The sequence below is a fragment of the Eulemur rufifrons genome, chromosome 8, assembly GCF_041146395.1.
Source record: "Eulemur rufifrons isolate Redbay chromosome 8, OSU_ERuf_1, whole genome shotgun sequence".
In the NCBI taxonomy this organism is placed as follows: Eukaryota; Metazoa; Chordata; class Mammalia; order Primates; family Lemuridae; genus Eulemur; species Eulemur rufifrons.
The window spans coordinates 9,149,772-9,169,463 of record NC_090990.1 but is presented as its reverse complement, the minus strand read 5'-3'; the positions used below and the strand labels follow the sequence as shown (position 1 = coordinate 9,169,463).

General features: G+C 53.1%; 1 protein-coding gene across 1 annotated transcript; it reads right to left on the bottom strand.

Moving 5' to 3' along the window:
- Window positions 1-2,260: 2,260 nt before the first annotated feature.
- LOC138390461 (kazrin-like) lies at window positions 2,261-10,181 on the bottom strand. Its single transcript, XM_069479375.1, has 5 exons — window positions 10,116-10,181; window positions 8,141-8,242; window positions 7,809-7,975; window positions 4,071-4,185; window positions 2,261-2,425 (listed from the first exon to the last, which is right to left on the bottom strand). Exons 1-5 carry the CDS (start codon window positions 10,179-10,181, stop codon window positions 2,261-2,263), a joined length of 615 nt encoding a protein of 204 aa, XP_069335476.1.
- Window positions 10,182-19,692: the final 9,511 nt, after the last annotated feature.

The window sequence follows — 19,692 nt, the reverse complement described above, 5'->3', positions numbered from 1 at the left end:
TTGGAAACAGCTCCACGTCCTCGCCGGGCTGCCAGAGGTGGGGAGCCTTGTGCACGAGACAGGGCTCTGACAGTGTTGTGTGGACCAAAAGGTGCACTCGAGGCTACCCGTGTTGCCCCAGGCCATGAATGTTTTGGGCCACGAATGCCATCTCTGCCAGGGAGCCCCAATTGTCCGCAACAAGATTGAGTCTGGGAACAATGCAAGTGTCGTTTCTGACAGCTTGGGTGGACACTGGTTTCAAATCATCAGATCTGCATTCAGGCGTCCTCTGCCATCCTCACTCGCCCCACGGGAATAAGTGCCCGCCTGGGCACCTGCCTTTATTGCCTCTCATGAGGCAGATTCCAGGTCCCGGGTCACCCACTCTGGACGTGGCTAGGGAGTGACCAGTGGCACCAGGTTAGAGGAGGCCTCCCCTCTCCTCTCTGCGCCGTGGGCTTTGCAGCTTGTGAATGAGGCTGAGTGTCATCGAGATCCAGGGGTTTGAACCTCAACAGAGCCAAGCCCCAGGGAGTCACACCTTGAGGCCTGGAATCTGAAATGTGTCTTTAGGAGGCCAAACACCCATCTGTCCACTAGCGAGGCATTTGGTGTCAGGTAGCAAGAAAGGCTGTGCTTACGTTAAGGTTAGAGACAAAACCAGTCTTCGGCATCAGGGAGGAGTAATTCCCAAGTTCATCAGCATTCGGCTTTCCCCACGAGAGGAAGCAATTTGCTGGGTGGAAGAACACGTGGTCTGATGGTTCTCAGAGGCTGACACCTGCTGCGGATCTTGGATTCAAACCTCGCAGTGACTCCTGGTGCAAATGGCCTCAAAGGCGGTCAAGCATCATGGTTCCAACAAATGACAGGCTTTGATAACAGATGTGTAAGTAGAATCCCAACACATCTGTCCTTCCCTAATCATCACTCAGCAAAGTCATTGGGTCCATGAAGTCAGGCCTGAATGCTCGAGTCAAACTGGTTTTCAAGGCTGTGCTCATGGGGTTGATTTTTTTTGAGCCCTGTTGGGGGCTCTTGGTGAGTCTGAGCATTAAACACTCCCTATCTTCCTTTTGCACATTGCTCCAGCCAAAATGGACTTGGGGAGAACTAGTCCAAAGTCAGTTCTGTGTTGTAAATGGGAAAGTAGACACCCATAACTTCCCATTGTCTCCTGAGAGGTTATAAAGTGTGTTACGGACATTAGCAAGTGTTAGTCCTCACAACGTCCCTGGGAGGGAACCAGTATTATAGATGAAGACATTGAGGCACAGAGAGGTGAGGCCACTGGGGAGAAGCCACACAGCAAGACAGTGGTGGGTCAAGAAAAGGGACAGGGCTTCTCTCCACCAACACCGTGGAGTTTGCATCTCAGGATGTTGGTGAGCACACCTGTGTTTCAGGTGACAAGGACATCACCACAAAGATTTGTTGGGTTAATGATGACAAGCATTCCCCTGCCCCAGATCCCAAATCCATTGCCACCCTCCATACGGTTGTCACTGACTGAACTCAGTCACCCTGGATCTTGTTGTCACATATCTTTCATGCTGGTGACAGGATACCTGCATTTCCTGGGGATGTTGCCACTAAGCCCCACCCCTGCCTGGCTCACTCAGCGGCCCCCCACTCGGTCTAGCCACTCCTGGGCCGATGGGCACACAGTTCTTCAACACGTCCACCCCCACGTGACACAGAGCTCTTAAGGTAGAAGGAACGACCAGTCCCTGTTTTGCATTCTCCCAAGAGACATTCAGCGACCCAAGTTCTCAGCCAAGGGGGCTGCAGACGAGACCGCCTCTGTCTGCCATCCCACACCTGTGCTGCCTGCTGCTGGCACTGCTAACGCGCTGGGCTCCGTGGTGTCGGGTTTGAGTCCCACCTGCTCCTCCTGGGAGGGTGTTTGGGGAAACAGGTCAAGGTCAAGGTCAAGGCTGCGGGCACTACGTGGACTGCTCAACAGCTGACAGGTACTCCAAGGTGGAGCCTGTGCATCCTGGATTATGGAGGGGCTGGGCACTGTGACATGTCCTCCGGGCCAGTCTCCTTGGGTTGAGCGGGAAAGCCTAGGGCCCACCCAAGACAGGCAGGCTGGGGTCTTCTCTGTCCGGGGCACTCCCCATCTGACACTGCAGCAGTCTGCTGGGATTCTGCCCAGGAGCAGGGGAACCCTCAGCCTGAGGTCGCTATGTACAGTGGGGACGGCACCTGGGCCATCTGGCTGCTCTTCCTGCCTGGGTCTCTCCGCCTTGGGTCTGGTGGAGCCATGGGTTCCTCACACGTTGGTGACCTCCAGGCTGCTGTAGCCTTCCAGACGGCACTGCTCGAGCCCGCCCTGGGGGTCATCGTCTCCGCAGTCTTCGTTTTGAAGAGAGCCGTAGTCATCATGGAAATCGGGGTCTTTGCTGCTGAAGCCCCTTCCTATCTTCCCCAGGGGAAGCTGAGAAGACAAGAACATGACCAAAGGACAAGAAGAAGAAACAAGAATTAAATGTTTTCAGATCTGGGAAATGTCTCCAATTCGAATTGCTCTGTGTCCCTGAGTAATTCACTTAATCTCTCTGTGCTCCTCCTAGTAGTAATAATAGTCACTGGTCAGTGCGAACGAGAAGAGATTGTGAATTACCATTTGGAGAGAGTTTTGTGTTCCCAACTGGAAAGATTCAATTGGTTGCCAAGCGTGAGGACAAAGACTGTCCGTCTGATTATTCAGTCTCCTTCCTTCGTCTTTGGGGGGAGGAGAGTTGAGGAAGAGCGTACAGGACAGTATTTGTGGGAACGTCTGAGCAGGAGCATGCGATCTGACTGTATACCCAGGGCGAGAAGGAATATTCTAGCATTGTCTAGTGGGGCAGAAAGACTTACAGACCCAGGTTCAGATTCCTGTTCTGCCACTGCCCAGCTGTGTGATCTTGGACAAGTCACCTCCCCTCTCTGAGTCTGTTTTCTCAGCTACAAAATGGGAATAGTAATCTCTACCTCCCAGAATTGTACAGAGTAGAAATCCCATCTGTAAAGCACACAGCAGGGTGCCGGCACAGAACAGGTACTTGGTGAATAGCAACTATTATTTTCACACACACTGGGCCCTCAAACATTTCTCTCTTATATTGCGTATTTCTATATTATAGCAGTCATGACAGTGCTTTGTAACTATTTACTTCACTGCCTTTCTTTCTAGGTGAGTGTTTCCCAAACTTTTCTTTTTATTATTGCCTCCTAAGGAGACTTTTTAGACAGTTTTTTTCACAATTGTACCCCTACCATGCAATTTTAATACCACAGATATACTGTGCACCTGTTTATGTATATCTGTGCTTTTACATAAAAAGAGTTTTTTTTTTTTTTGCCACCTCCCCCCACCCCAAACTTTCACTCCTTTGGGGGCGATATCACTCCCAATGACAAAGCATGTTCTAGAATGGGGAATTTTAAGGGTAAGGGTGGCAGTTTGTTGATGTTCATGAGTGAATGGGGATCACTCCTTCTTCAAATGGGAGGATTTGGGATCATCCAGTTCTGCCACCCGCGTCTGCACGTCTCCATTTAGGAACCTGTGTCACTTGAGTCTGTGCGATCGGGCCCACATTGCACGTGTTTTCATCCTGTTTTGTCGGAGTCACCAGGGGTTCATCTTTGCTGTTGCTTGGGTCGCTGGTGTTTTAAATCTAAGTCGGTGGTTCTCAGAGTCTAGGCTGCACCGGAACCCTCTGGGCAGGCTGCTGACCGCAGGTTCCACCGCGCCCCAGAGACCTTCTGTTTCTGGAGGCCAGAGTGGGTCCCAGAATTTGGACATCAAGCAATAGTGTCAGGTGGTTCTGACACAGGCACGTGAGACCCGCGCTTCAAGATGCGGTGCACTACACTGAGCCTTGTGGGAGCTTTTGTCACCAGGACTGAAGCATCACGTAGGTCTCTTAAGGGCATTGTTCCTGGACGCACCTGTGACCCGGCCTGACTCTACCTTCCCACAGGTCAATGCAGGCGCCACAGACACGCAGCAGGGAGGGGCCACCCAGCCCAGAGGACAACGAGGTCTTTCCCAGGTGTGCAGGATGCACAGGTGAGTGCATGGAGCGACTTACCCGGCCGGCCTTATACTTGAGACCACTGCTGTTCTCCTCCTTCCCCGCCCGGGTGACGCTGGAGGCCCTCCCAGGGGGCGTTCCGAAGCGCTCAGCCTCCCGGATGCCTGTGGAGCTGCGGAGATACCCGTTTGGAGTCAGCAGGGGAGGCTTAGTCAACTACACACATGCACACACTCACACTGGTGGCAGTGACTGACTGGGCACCTCCTATGCGCCATCACTGTGCTCAGCACTTTATAAATGTCATCCTCACCACACGTCTCGGGGTGGAAACTGCCAGCCCTGTGTTACAGATGAGGAAAGGGAGGCACAGAGACATTAAGCAATTTGCCCAAGATCACACAGCTGTAAGTGTCACAGCCAAGATCTGCACCCGGGTCTTTGAGACTCCAAAGTCCCGCTCTTAACTCCTCAGGGTGCTGCCAACCTTACTACGAGAGGGAAGGCTTGATGGAGAGTCCCCAGATCCTACCTATTTAGATGTGATTTGGGAAGCATCAGGAGAGTCTGCCTTGCTCTGCATTTGAAACCTGTGTCCCCTGCCTGCCTTGCTGCCTGAAGTTACCCCCGTGACACCCTTCTTTGTGCAAAAGCATGGAAGGCTTCTGCTAGAATAGAATTTGGCAAACTACAGCCTGTGGGCCAAATCCAGCCGGCTGCCTGATTTTGTAAATAAAGTTTTATTGGAACTCAGCCACGCCCCTTCGGTTACTTGTTGTCTATGGCTGCTTTCTTGCTATAAGGACAGAGTTGTATACTTTCAACAGAGATCCTACGGCTCCCAAATCTCAACATATTCACTATCTAGCATTTTACAGAAAAAGTTTGCCAAGCCCAGTGCGAGCACATCAGTGCGTGGATAAAGAAACTGAGGCTCCTTGTAGGGTACAAAGTTGGGATAAGAGCCGGGAGTCGCCACGGAGGTGTACTCTTTAAGAGAAGGAACCTTCTAACATCTTTTAAGCGGCCTCAGAGATGTTCTGCTTCTTCTGGGGCAAACTTTGCTAAGAAGGTTCAAAGGAGGGGAGGGTGGTGTGCAGGAGACAGCACTGACTGAATGAATGGCAACTCGACCTAAGTTCTCAAGCCCATGGGTGCCAGGGGCTTCCACGTCGCAGGGAGGCGGTGCCCTGTGCCGGGTCAGGAAATAAGGTCTTCATGAGTGACTACCCTCACTCCCCCACCGAGACGAAATTCCCAGGTCCAGTGGGGAAGCAGCTCTAATTGCAGAAGCCACACAATCTCAGGCAGCCAGCTCTGCTTGCTGTCTTGCAAGGGCATTGATCTCCCTGACTTATGGAACATTAGCAGTCAAATGAACTTCGGAGACCACAGGGTCCCTTCTCTTATTTCCGCTGAAAAAGAGATGGAAGTCCAAAGAGGATGAGTGTCTTGTCCAAGGATATATAAGACACCTAGTAGCAGGCATGGAAATTGAACTTGGGCTTCTAGGACCAAGATCTAGACCAAGGTCTTCCAACCTGGGAATTTAGGGTAGGGCCGTGGTTGCAAGTGTGGGCTCCACATCAGTGGCCTGGCCCAGCCCCTTGGCGACTGTATCACCTGGGCTGTGTGCCCGGCAGAGTGCGGTTGATTGAACAGAGCTTCTCTCCTGATGTCATTGCGAGGATTAAATGAGAAGATACTTATAAGATGCTGAGAAGTGGCTATGTAGCAAGAGTAATTGCTATGATTGTATTAAATATCTTACTGTGACCAACAAAGCCTTTGAGGGCACAAACCTGGCTTGAGTCCCTGCTCAACTCTTCCCTCAATGAGTTCTTGTGTGAGCTGATCACCTTGCTGGGCCTCAGTTTCCCCATATAGCTATGATGGAGCCCAGTAAGCAGCTCTGGTCTTAACAAACTATCCCCTGAATGGAAAGTGGTTGCCTTCATGGCGTAGACAAAGGAGCAGGGATGGCCCCGGCCACCACTATGCCAAAATATCTTCCCTTCTTGTAATTTGCACAGTGGCTTAAATCCCCGCCTCGGTTACTCCTTTGGATTAAACCCCAGGAAAACACAAAAGCTCCAGGAAACAGGCTGAGCATAACACTAAGGTCTTTGAAAGCTTGAATTGGCTTACTACTTATTTCTAGTTGCTTGGACCTTGAGGAAATGGAACATTGAAAGGATAAGTTTTGATGAGGGAAAGTTCTGGAGAACGAGGTATCTCACTGGAACCTTCTGAGTCAAAAACGGCATTTCAGGCATGGAAGAAGCTCTGAGGTGCAGGAAGGAAGGTGGAGGGTGGGGATCAACCTTTGCCAGCTGGGCCGGCCCGAGGGTTGAGTCTCTTGCTCCCCAGGGCCCTGTGTGGTTTGGGGGTTCAGTGCTCAGGCCTGAGCCAGGGAGCCCCAAACTCAAATCTGGGCTCTGTCAACAAAATCAGCAAACCTTTATCTAGACTGATTAAAAAAAAAGGAAGAGCAAGAACGCAAATTCAAATTACTGCAACCAGGAATGAGAGAGGGGTTATTACTACCAACTTTACAGAAATGAGAGTGATTATAAGAGAATAATTAGATGATGAGCTGTATGCCACCAAATTAGCTAACCTAGATGAAATAGACAAATTCCTAGACAGTTATAAACTACTGAAACTGACTCAAGAAGAAACAGAAAATTTGAATAGACCTCTAACAAGGAAAGAGATTGAATTAGTAATCAAAAAGCTTCCCACAAAGAAAAGCCTAGACCAGATGGCTTCACTGGTGCATGCTACCAGATGTTTCAAGAATAATGAACACCAATCCTTTGCAAATTCTTCTAAAAAACAAAAGAGGTGGGAACACTTCCCAACTCATTCTATGAGGCCAGTATTACCCTGATACCAAAGCCAGACAAAAACATCATAAGAAAAGAAAATTATAGACCAATATCCTCCTTATAAATAGAGCTGCAGAAATTTTCAACAAAATACCAGCAGACCTAATCCAGTAACATATAAAAAGAATTATACACCATGACCAAGTGGGATTTATCCCAGGAATGCAAGGTTGGCTTGACATATGAAAATCAGTCAATGTAATACGCCCTATTAATAGAATGAAAGATGAATCTGGGCTCTGCTACTTACTGGCTGTATAGCTTGGGCACATAGGTTGGTCTCTGTGAACACGTTTCTCCGTCTGTAAAGGAGGGGTGGTGATACTGATCTCTTGACATTGTCAGGAGGATGGAATTAGATAGTGCAGGTAGCAAAAGCTCAATAAATGGTTGTCTAACCCCAAGTGCGTTATTTCAAGGAGAAAGGCCGCTGGGAGGGGGCCTGGTTTATCTGTCCAGGTGTCCACTCACTTTTCAGTTGAGGATACGGGGTAGGTGGGCTGACATGGACCATCAGCACCATTAATATGCCTACTTCCTGCTTCCAAACTTGGTCCCCACAGTTGTCCTGCCTGGACTGGCCTTCTCAACCTGTTAGGCCAGTGCAGATCCTCCCGACTCAAACCATCCTCAAACAGCCTGTCCCTACACATTCACTGGATGCTCCTGACCGCCCAGGTGGCTTTGGATTTAACACACAACTTCATTCAAGACCTGACCGCTCCCCTACCTCTTTCTAGTCTATGACCTTCAGGCTAAAGCACTTTGCTTCTCTGAGCCTCAGTTTCCTGGTCTGCACAAAGAGACCTCCATGGTGCAAGAAACAAGGAGGGTCCAGCAAGTGACATGTCGGGATGGGCCGTACCCAGCAGTCCACGCCGCCTGGGGCCAGGCCCACACTCACGTGGCTGGGTGGAAGATGGCACTCATCTCCTCCGCCAGGTGTCTCCGGAGGATGTGCTTCCCACTGGGAATGCCCAGGGCGGTGGCCATGGCCTCGGCATTGAACGTGGGTTCCAGCACCAGCACGGCGCCATGGACGCCGCTGTTGGTCAGGTTGTCTGCGTATTCCTGGGGACAAAGGCACAAGGCTAGTTGGCCTGAGGGGGCTGCAATGCCTGCCAGGCCTGGGCAAAGACACCTTAGTTCACACAGAAGGGGTTATTGATTTACATACAAATTTGCATAGGGTTTGCACACGCCCCAGAGGCACCCCCACGCTGCCATCATACTCACCTTCAGGTCGATGTCTCGCACCCACTTGAGCACCCGCTGGTTGGTCCAGACCACGGGGTCAATGTTCTGGGTCTCACATCGGGCCCGGCGCTCCTGCAGCGCCTGTGGGGAGACAGTGGGTCCACTGGGGGACCAGGGGCACCTGGAAGTCCCAGATGGAGTGGGGGGCCTTCCTGAACGTTACTGCCTCTTTTGTCAGACTGAGGCTGTGTCCTTGTCCCCCTCCTGTTCCCAGTGCTGAGTGAGGACAGCGTTGCCATCCTCACTGTATCAACAGGCAGTTCTGACTGCCCAGAGCCACATAGCAGCATGTCCTAGAGTCAGAATGAAAACCCACATGTGACGAGTTCCAAGTCCTCTCTCATACCACTGCACCGCCGTGTCTCAGACATCCCCACGTCACACACAGGACTGAGCCCAGTGCCATGCACACAGTAGCTGCACCACGAATGCTTTTCAGTGGGTGTTTGAGGAGGGGGAGAAAGGGCTGGCGGCCCCTGTTCTGTCCCTCTGCTCCCGACCATGAATTGCTTGTGCTTTGAAGTCGCCCTAAGAAAGGTCAACTGGGTGGACTCAGCCCCATGAGGCCCAGCGGCTCAGGGCCCCTCCCTGGGAATGTGGGGAGGCCCTGGGGACTGAAGCAAGTGCCCTGCACTCTCTGGCCTGACAGGGTGCAGAATCAAGGGGCACTCAGAGCCCAAACTTGCAAACATGACCACAGGCCCCTGGTGACCTCTCCAGCACTTCCTTTCACTGCCCCCCCCCCCCACCACCTGCCACCCTACCCATCAGGACTCTCAGTTCCTCTGCTGCCACAGATCCGTCCTCTGGGCCTTTGCCATGCTGACCCCTCTGCTGGGCTGCTTTCCCCTCTTATTTTCCACTGATCCCTGCGATTCCTCCTTCAGGTCTCAGTTTGGCCGTCACTATCCCTGGGGGTCGCCCCTGATCCCTGGAGGCTTCTTTTCTGTATTTTCATAAAACCCTGGGCTTACCTCGTTGGGACAGTTTCCCACAGTATTGTCACCACCAACTTCTTTGTGATTCTTCCTGAGAAGCAGTGAGCTCTCAGAGGATAAGGGCACCCATTTCCCCAGAACTGGGCACAGGGCCTGGCCCATGCCCGGTATGTGGCTGTTAGAAGGAGGGAGGGAGGGATGGATGATGGTTGCACAGACAGTTGGACAGATGGATGAACAAGTGGATGGACGGATGACAGACAGATGGATGGATGTGAAGATGGATGGATGGATGTGAAGATGGATGGATGGATGAGTGGGTAAAGGATGGACAGATGGGTAGATGGATGAATAAGCAGATGGATGGATGACAGACAGACGGATGGATCAGCAGATGGATGGGTAGGTAATGGGTGAACAGATGGATAGATGGATGAACAAGTGGATGCATGGATGGATGGACGTGCAGATGGGTGGATGTGCAGATGGATGGATGGATAAGTGGGTAAACAATGGACAGATGGGTAGATGGGTGAACAAGAAGATGGATGGATGACAGACAGATGGATCAGCAGATGGATGTATTGGTAATGGATGGACAGATGGATAGATGGATGAACAAGCAGATGGATAGATGGCAGATGGATGGATGGATGGATGGATGGGTGATGGATGGACAGATGGATGAACAAGCAGATGGATGGATAGATGGATGGACGTGCAGATGCACAGATGGATAGATGGATGAACAAGTGGATGGATGGATGGCAGATGGATGGACATACAGATGGATGGATGGATGGATGGATGGGTCATGGACAGATAGATGGATAGATGAACAAGCAGATGGGTGGATGGGTGACTGGATGGATGGACAGATGAACAGATGGGTGGACGGTTAGATGGACAGGCAGCAGATGCCAGGGGGGAAAGGAGGGCTGTGGAAGGGCCCCGGTCCTCACCTCCCTGCTGAAGTTCACTTGGTGCAGCAGCTCAATCCCCAGGAGGATGCTGACCTGGTGGAACTTCTTGGACACATTCAGGTGCTTCTCCAGGTCCCGCTTCATCAGGGAGTTCAGCATCCGCCCGTCAACCAGGTGATTTTGGAAGGCCTGGGAGTACTGGGACAGGCCAATGTCGTTCAGCCAGGCCTTCGCCACCCAGTGATGGTCCAGGTCGGCAGCTTTGGACAGGCTGGTAAGGAGAGACGAGGCCAGAGAGGGGGTGGGGGGAAGTGTCAGAAACAGGGACAGGCAGGAATGGCAGCAGAGATGGGGAAACAACGGGCTCGGGGAGGACCAAGAAAACCACAGAGACAGGGACAGGGATAGGGTGGAGCGGAGAGAGAGAGAGGAAGGCAGACAGAAAAGCAGAGCAGAGATGGCGAGAGGTGGATGGGTGGGGAGGGACAGAGAAAGGCCCAAAGAACAGACAGGATCCACAGAAAGTCAGACAGAGGGAACAGGAAAAGGGAAGAGACCACATTCAGAGAGTGAGCATGCACAGGGACAGAGCAGAAGGGCCACACAGGAGACAGCAACTCTGGGGACCCCACCCTGCCTGCCTAAGCCCCCCTCAATTCCACAAGGGCCTCGACAGCATCCTGGGACCCACAAGGCCTGGGCCCGGCCCGCCCGATCAGCACGTCCTCCCCAGTAGTGCTCTCTGGTGCGTTTTCCTGTTTGGAGAATATTACGAAAAGTGACGGTGGTCACCGTCACGGTGTCCACTCACGGTGTGCCACGCATGTCCTAACCCTCGGGAGCACTGTGTGAAGAAGGCACTGCCGTCCTCCCTCTACAAAGGGGAAGCTCTGACTTTGCCCAGAGCCACAGAGTGGCACGTTTTGGAGTCGGAATTAAAGCCCACTTGGCACATTCCAAGTCCTCTCTCTCACCACCGCACCGCGCGTCTCGGACTTCCCTAGTCCCACATGGGAGAGAGCCCAGAGCCACGCACACAGCAGGTGCACCACGCATGCTTTTCAAAGGGGTCAAGTGTGGCTGAGCTGGCCAGCGTGGGCCTGGCACTGTCACTCCTCTGCTGGCCACGCGGTGGCAGCCTCGCAGAAGGCAGGAGGTGCGCGTGCCACCCACAGAGGGACTCCGCAGCGAGGAGCCAGCTAAGTGGGAGCTGCGGGGGGGCCACCAAGGGATCATTAAGTGAAAGGGAAAGTGGTGGGCTTGCGAAGCAGCACTGCCCTCCGCCCCCAGTGGCAGCCAGAGGTAGCTGATCACCCCGGCTTCCTGCTGACGCCTAGATGGCCCTTCACCGTCCTTCCTTGCTGGCAGGATCCCTGTGGAGCGTCCCCTGGCAGCTGCTGCCAGATGATGGGTGCATCTTCCCTCCCAACCCCTCCCCTCCTTCTCCAGCCCCAGCTCTCCCGTCTCCAGGGCTCCGGGCAGCATCCCTAAGTGACCTCTCCCAAATTCACCTCTCTTCTCTTCTGACCTTTCCTCTCCAGCCTCCTGACTGCCACGGGATCTCTCATTCAAGGCCCAGCCCCTGCCCCAGCTGTTCCCCTCCTGCACTGTCACTGTCACCCAGCTCCCAAGCCAGCAGCCCGTCCTCACCTGCCCCACCGCCCTGCCTGGTTCTTCTGGTCAATGTGTCCTCTGTCCCCTTCTCTCCTTTCCTGGAACTTCGACCACCCCTGGCCTGGGTTCTTGTGGCTGCCTCTGATGGCCCCCCAGTCCCCACACTCGCCCCTTCCAGTCCACACTCCCTGCGGCCGCCAGAAGGTCCTTAAACATGCTGGACACCCTCCCTGGCTTCCTTTTGCAGGAATAAAGTCCAAAGTCCCTGGAGTGGCCTACAAGAGCCACCCACACTGGCCCTGACCTACCTCCCACACACCAGGCTCCTGGGGGCATTTCCAGGGGACACTGAGCCTCCGCCCCTCCCTGGCCCCAGCCTCAGCCCTCTGGTCCCTGTGTCCGCTCTCCCCTGTCTCTGATGTGCTGTCGAGTCACTCCCCCAGCCGCTCTGTTTCTAGTAATTTCCTTCAATGCACCTGTCACATGTTGAATTTTAGCATTCATTGATTTGTCCACTAGATTATTTTCTCTCTTCCCTGCCCTACTGTATACGCTCTGTCAGGACATGGACTGCGCTCACTGCTGAATCGTCAGCACAGGGCTGCACACAGTGGGCACTGACTGAATACCTGCTGGAAGAACAGCTAAGAGAAGGCTGGGTTCCCTCTTGGCCTCATCTTCCTTCCCCTGCCCCTCGGCCTCCCAGTCTCTGGGCTCCAGGCCTGTTCTCCACCCCACCCCACGCCACCCTCTTCACCCGCCTAACTCCTGCAGACTCTGCGGAGACGTCTGGTCTCCCAGAAGCCTTCTAGGACTTTGTACTGGGTCAGGGGATCTTCTCTGTGCCCAAAGCCCCCTGGAGTCCCCATCCCAGCCCCAGTCACTCTGTGGGTCATTGCTGCTCCTGTGGCCAGCTGCCTCCCTGGACCGTCAGCTCCTGGAGGGCAGGGCTGGGTGTGGCTAATCTGTAAAGCCCAGGCTGCCCACGCCCAGGCTCAGAGTTAATGTTCTACAGCGTGTGTTCCACAGTTGAATGCGTGATGACAGAGCAGGGCTCAGGGGAGCTCCTGAACTGGAAGCTTCTGGCCCAAGACAAGCTCCCTTCTAGGATGCAAAGGTCCTGGGGTAGACCCCGTCCCAGCCCTTCGAAGGCCAGCCCCACCCTCGTCACAGAGGGACCCTTCCGAGGTGCCAGCCCTCGCTGATTTCTCTCTCGGGTGCGAGCTGGAGCTCACAGCCCTCCGAATCAGGTGCTGTTGGGCCAGGGCTGGCAGTGATGGGAAACAGAATGGGCTCCTCTCCTGACCAAAGCCCGGGATTTTGTTCAGCAAATCGAGGATGCACCAAGATGTGGGGTGGAGGGTTCAACCTGCCCCAGAGAGGCTCGTTCACAGTCAGCACTACCCGTCCGCCCGCTGACAGCTAATATGCTCCTGCCCTTCAACGTCGTTCTCTTTTCATTAAAGTCGTCCCCATGGGGCCTCTGACTTTCCCAGCTGCTGGTCTGAGCTATTGATTGTAAGGGCTCAAGCTGAATAAAACGGCAGGGCTGTAAAAGCCATTCAGACGTCTTATAAAATTTCTCACCACCCCTCCCCAAACTGAGGCCAGATTAGACCCTGAAGTCTGAGAACAGGCGTAGCATTTAGCAATCACCTGTGTCATATACAACCCAGAAAATGGGAGGCTGTGCTGGCTCTGTCACACTTAGCCCTGCAACCTGGAGCCCCTGGGCCCCACTTTTCTCATCTGTAAAGTGGGAGTAACCATGCTTGCCTCGTGGAGTTGCAAGGACTGGAAGAGACGAGAAGGTAAAACCGTTAGCACAGGGTGTGGGATACACTGGGTGTTCCAGAAAGAACAGTAGCAGGAGCCGTTTCTGTTCTTGTTTTTTGATACAAAGTGACACGGGAGAGTGGAAAAGGCGATTGACTTTGAAGTCAGATGTTTTGACACGTGGCTTCAGGCACATTATTTACCTGCACCTCACTTTCTCCATCTTTAAAATGAGAGAAAGGATGTCCATCCGGCATCGGTGTCGTGAGGATTAAATAAAATCGTGTCCACGCAGTGACGGTGAGTTGGCAAGGGGTTGGTGAGTTTGCTGTCAGTACTTTGTAGATAAAGGGAACCAGGCTCAGAGAGGGCGCTGTCATGCCCATGGTCACACAGCATGTTGCATTTGAAAATGTTCTTAAAGATGAACTCACTTGAGGTTCTCACCCTAGAGTCCGTGGATTGCTGAAAGTGGGTGGGTCCGAGGGTCCCACAATGCTAAGTTGTAAAGTTTTATATATTTCTTTTGGGGAAAGTATCAAAAGCTTTTATTAGATTCTGAAAGGGGCTATGATCCCCAAAAGTTTAAAAATCGCTGTCCTAGTTTGCTCCCACTTCACAGGTGGGAAAACTGAGTCCCAGAGAGGGCGATGTCGCATGGCAAGTTAGAGGCAGGCCAGATTTCCGCAGGGAATAGGAAACTCAAAACAAGGTCTCTGCCTTCTCCAGGAAGCCCTAGGAGGTGTTTAATGTTGGGGCTCCATGATCCCTGGAACGATTCTGCTTACGGCTCTCGGAATTTTTCAAAACCCGTTCACATCTGGCTGCACATTTGAATCCACCCCTTTCTGGGCACTGTAGACTCTTGGTTCCTGGAGGTTTTCAGGGTCAGCCACTGTCGTGGACTAAGTATTTGCACCCCCCCCCACCCCCCCAGTTCATGTGCTAAAATCCTAACCCCCAATGTGGTGGTTTTTGGAGCTAGGTCTCTATTTCTCTTTCTGCCTTGTGCGGAAACAGCAAGAAGGCGGCCTTCTGTGAGCCAGGGAGAGAGCCCTCAACAGAACGCAGCTATGCCAGTGCCTGATCTTGACTTCCAGCCCCCAGAACTGTGACAAATGAGTTTCTGTTGTCTACGCCACCCCGTTGGTGGTATTTCGTTATGGCAGCCCAAGCAGACTAAGCCACATTTGAGGGCAGCTTGGGCAGTGGCCTGGACTCCCCAAATTTGTAAGAGGCGAAGCAGGCAGCCCCACCCTGTTCAGTGAACACAGGCAGCTGTACAGCCCCTATTGGGGGCGGGGCAAGGGGGCAGGAGAGTTTCCAGCTTGGGTGACTGAGGGTGGTGAAGAGATTCAGGGACGGAGCTGGTTAGGAGGTGGGCGGTGAGAGCCAGGTGCTCCTGGGACCCTCAGAAGGAGAAGCCCAGCAGGGGGTAGCCCCAGCCCTGCCTAGCACATTGACGGCCGCACTAGAAAAAGAAATGTTTTCCTTGGGGCCATGCATTTTATTACGAAAATAGAGTAAAAACTTCAAAATCAAAAAGATCCTTTCTAATTTAATGAAAAATCTGTTATTTGTTATTATTTTCTGTGCATGAGTTATATGCAACTTGAAAAATAGTTCTCATGGCTCCCAATGTGAAGAGATGTGTGAGTTACATGTGCTTCATGGGGCTCCCAGCTCAAAACTAGCGTGAGTTAAATACAACTCACAGGGCAGTTGCTGTGCTAGAATGGGCCGGCGTCCCGACTTGCTAACAAGGCCAGGCCCCTTCTTGTTCGCTTGCTTTGAGTTGCTCCCCAAGTTTCTGACCCAGGCTCACCTCTGTCTTTCCTGTCACCTTGGAATCACACCTTTTCCTGGACACACGTGGATTCCGTTTTCCTACTTCCAAACCAGGCTGTTTCTCTACCCCCAACCCCGTCTTTTTTAATCCACTAAGCTGCTTCTGCAAATTACAGCACACACCACCAGGTTTGATTAATTAACTGCACAAAAATGATGGGGAAACCAGTGAAGGACATAATTATGCAAAACAGAAAGTGTCAGATTTACAAAGCGAGTTCCTCCCCGCTCCGCGCTCTCAGGACGGGTGGGGGCAGGGCTCCTTCCCTGTTCCCTGGAGCTGCCTGGTGGACGAGGGGCTCTCGACAGGTTCTGCTCGCAGACAGTCAGGGAGAGGCAGGCAGGAGGCAGGGCTGGGGCGGAGGGTGGTGTGAGGAATGGGCAGGGAGGCCTTGCCGGGGACGCACGGTGGGGAAGGTGCTCCGGCATGCCCGGGTGTGCTTGCTGAGAGGGGCCCTGTCCTCTGTGGGAGATTTTTCCCTGCTGTGCTGCCTTTCCTCACCCTGGAATGGTAAGACGCTGAAGCAGGTGCAGCAGACCTGCTTGGGCTGGACCCTGGAGGCGGGGAGTTCTGGGGGGCACATGAGGCTTCCGTGCTGGGGTGGGGGTGTCACAGGGCATTTATGGCCTCATGCCTTTCCTGTGTGTCTATCTCTCTACCAGGAGGGCTGGCCCGGGGGGACTGGGTGTGCCTGGGACCGCTGGCCAGGGACATCCTGAACCATCTTGGTCACACCCCAACATTCCCACACCTGGCCTAGCCCACAGCACCTGCTTCCCCAGGGTGGACCCTTCTCCCTCCTGCCCGGGAGCCTGCGCGGGTGGGGTGCCCAGGAGCGGCTCACCTCCTGCCCGCCTCGGCGTCGCGGTAGTCCTCTATGGCCAGACGCAGCTTGCGCCGGTGCAGGGAGCTGCACACGCCCAGGCCCAGCTGCAGGTCCTCGTCGCTCAGGCTCAGCAGCACCTGTCCCCGGGAGGGTGGGTGGGAGTCGGGGCTGTCACTGCACCCGGGGTGCCCCGGACAGCTGCTGGCCAGGCCCAGAGGAGGGTCTGTGGGGCTCCTCCCCCATCTCCCCGCCCACCTTGCCACACAGTCAGGGCAGAGCACCTGGAACACCTCTGCATCCTGCCTTGGGGCCCCTGCCCCATGGGCGTGGGGTGGGGGAATCATCTTCCAGCCCCAAAGAGCCCTCTCTTGCGTCCTGCCTCCCTTAACCCGGGTAAGGGAGCTTGGTCCCATTCTGAACGTGAGGTCGCTGAGGCTCAGAAGGGTGTTGTACCTTGCTAGGGAGGCACAGTGATTTAGCACGGACACCAGAGCTGGGACACAGGTCGGCCGGCTCCTCCTGACCCCAGGGTGGGAGTCGGGGAGGCCAGTGTCTGGGTGGGGCGTGTCCCCCGGGGGGCCGGGAGCTGCCTACCTTCCCGCTCTTCACGTTCTCGGCACAGGCCTTGACGTACATGGGCATGGCCATGACCACCTCCAGCCAGGCCTGCACGGTGCCCGCCTTCCAGTGGGACATGGGGGTGGTCCTGACCAGCTCCACCTGCTGCAGCCGGTCCATCTGCTCCTCGCCCTCCGACAGGCTGAGGCTCTGGCGCGTGGGGCTGCACTGGCTGTCCGAGTCTGCAACACACAAGCACAGGCGGCCGTGCTGGGGGCGGAGGAGGAGGAGGGCAGGGACGTCTTCTGCACAAATTTCTTCTCTTCAAAACCAAAAGGGCTTTTGTTTGTTTTATTTTTCTGCCCAACTCCCATTATAAAAGTAATCTATGCCCCCTCAAAAGAAAAGAAGACAAACGTATTCCAGAAGAAAATAAAAATAAAACAGAAAATGAAAATCACCCCCACACCGCCCAGAGACAGCAGCTGCTGGTATTTGGTGAAATACTCCTTGGGCTACACAGATGCCCACGCTTACAAACACGCACAGGCCCACACGCTCACACGCTGCAGTTGTCTGTAATACGCTGTTTTCCCTTCCGCTGTGGAGGGCGTTTGCCGTCTCAGTAGAGAGCTGCAATAGCTTTTGACTGCACAGGATTCATTGAAAGGATGCTCCGTAATCTATGTCGCCTGCCTCCTACTGATGGGCAGGGGGATTGTTTCCAATTTTTCACTATTGCAGACAACACACTGCAGTCATCTCTGGGCAACCGGGTGATTTATTTTCGTAGGATAAATAGAGCCCAGCTCTGTTTCTTAGCACAGGGAAGCCCGTCTCTGGAGTGGCCCTCACAGTAAAAAAATAGTCTATCCACTAACACTTTCCAGCCCCATTCTTCCAGCTGTGGTCGGCTGCATCGACACCTGCTAAACACGCAAAGTTCAGGTTCCACAGACCCAGCTGAGTGGGGAAAAGAATCTCTCCAAAACAGACAAACTCAATACCCTGAAAAACGACAAGTATTAAACAATAAGCCCGATGAGAAATGATCCGGTGGAAATTGTATATTATAAATCATTACAATGGTGTAAAAAGACTCTTATCCATCAGTACAAATAGGGCATATAGTTCCAACAGGTAATAAGTACACACAAGTGCTCGTAGTTACGGAATTTGTATACTGGGGAGAATAAGGTTATTTTCTTCTTGCTATACCTCTGCGTGTTGTCAGAGTTCCGTAATAAACATGTATAGTTTTATAATGAAACAATTTGGAAAAACTAAAAACTAGGAAGCAGTATAAATGGTTATCGATGGGAGTGTATTTGAATGATGACGCTCCGTCCACATGTTGGAGTGCGTGCAATGAACAGGAACGCCTGGCACAGAACGTTTTTGACATGGGAAAATGTCCACAATCTATTGCCAAGTGAAAAAGGAAAAAACAGCAGGCACAATGTAATCCCAGATGTAGTTTAGAAATTATGTATATAATGTATAATTATATATATACACATGTATATACGCATAAAATGCTAGGTGGGTAAGTGTTGAGTATTTCTGGAAAGGGGTGATGGATGATTGCGTGATGGTGTGTGTGTGCGTATGTGAGGGTATTTGTGTATGCATGCTTTTCTGTTTCTCAGGTTTTCTGAATTGACTATATTATGTTTGAAATTGAGAAAATATAGTCTAGAAATGTCACTTTTTCAAGGCACTAAGCCCCTTCTTCCAAATCCTTCCCTCTGTTTTAAACTCCGTAAGGGACTCTTTGAGAATGCCTGCATCCACTTGGTGGCCACACACTCGTCCATCATCCCCATGTCTGCCAAAGCCTTTCTCCCAAATGCCTCATGCCTCAGTTTCCCCCTCTGTAAAGCTGGCACAGTGCTGCTCTCCATTGCCTGCCTCCTCTGCGGGCTGATGTGAGGACCTGGTGGCAGTGAGTGTGACAAGGCCGTGTATGTCAGGATGGGTAGAGGTTGAGAAGTCACTGTCAACATTACAGTATTTCCCCTCTTGGTGGGTCCAAGACCTGTTTTTTCCCCGGGGAAATGGCAGAGGGGCACAGAGCTCTGTGCGGGGCACCAGTCTGAGCACCCGTGTTGCCACGGTGCCGGGGAATGCGGAAACAGCCTCCGCAGCCCTGCTGGGAGGGGGCTGCCCAGTGAGAGGGCTGCCCGGCCAGCGGGCACAGACCTGAGCCCAGTGGGGGTGCTGGCTCCCAGAGGCGGCCTGGCTTGCAGGGAATTCTTTCTGAGCAGGTCCAGAACTCCAAGTTCTGCGGGGATTGGCTGCAGGTTCCTAAACAGGGCATCCTCCCTGGGTTGGAGAGAGCTGGGAGCCTGCTGGGAGGGCTTCAGCCTGACTGGCTTCGCTCTGTCTTGTTCCTGTATCTGAGTTCTACCTCTCTTACATGCTCCTGGGAAGAGGAGACTCGGTAATGCGTGGCCGAATCTGGTTACCCAATTTCCAAGGCGCAGTTCACATTGTCCATTTGGACCAGGCTTTGGAGTGGAATAGACCTTGACTTTGGGCAAATTTCTTGAGACCTCAGTTTATCCGTCTATAAAATGGGTACCATGATATCTGTCTTCTAGGTTGAGACGAACGTTTACCAACTCTGAACGTGCAGCCACAGCAGAGGGAAAGTGGCGGTTACCAGGACGAAATCACTTTTGTCAGATCCAAACAAATTAGAGCCGGGAAAGCACGAAGAAGGAGAGCTCCTTGCTCGCGTGTCTAAGATGAAGACTGTCTCAAGGACCTTCTAGAATAACCCCACAAGAAATTCCTCCTTTAGGACTGCAGCAAGTCAGATAAGACGCTCTCGAAAGAAAGCTGCCCGGCAACGGCATCACCAACGCGCTGTGTCCCCTCCAGAACCTTCGAACTCCGTTTCCCAGCAGCTGATGCCAACTTCTCCCTTCTGCCAACAGCAGGTTCTGCTCATGCGCCCCTCCTCGGACGCGCGCGTGGCCTGCGTGGCCGCGCTTCCAGATCATAATCCCTTCTGCTTTGGTCCCCCATAAACTCGTCATATT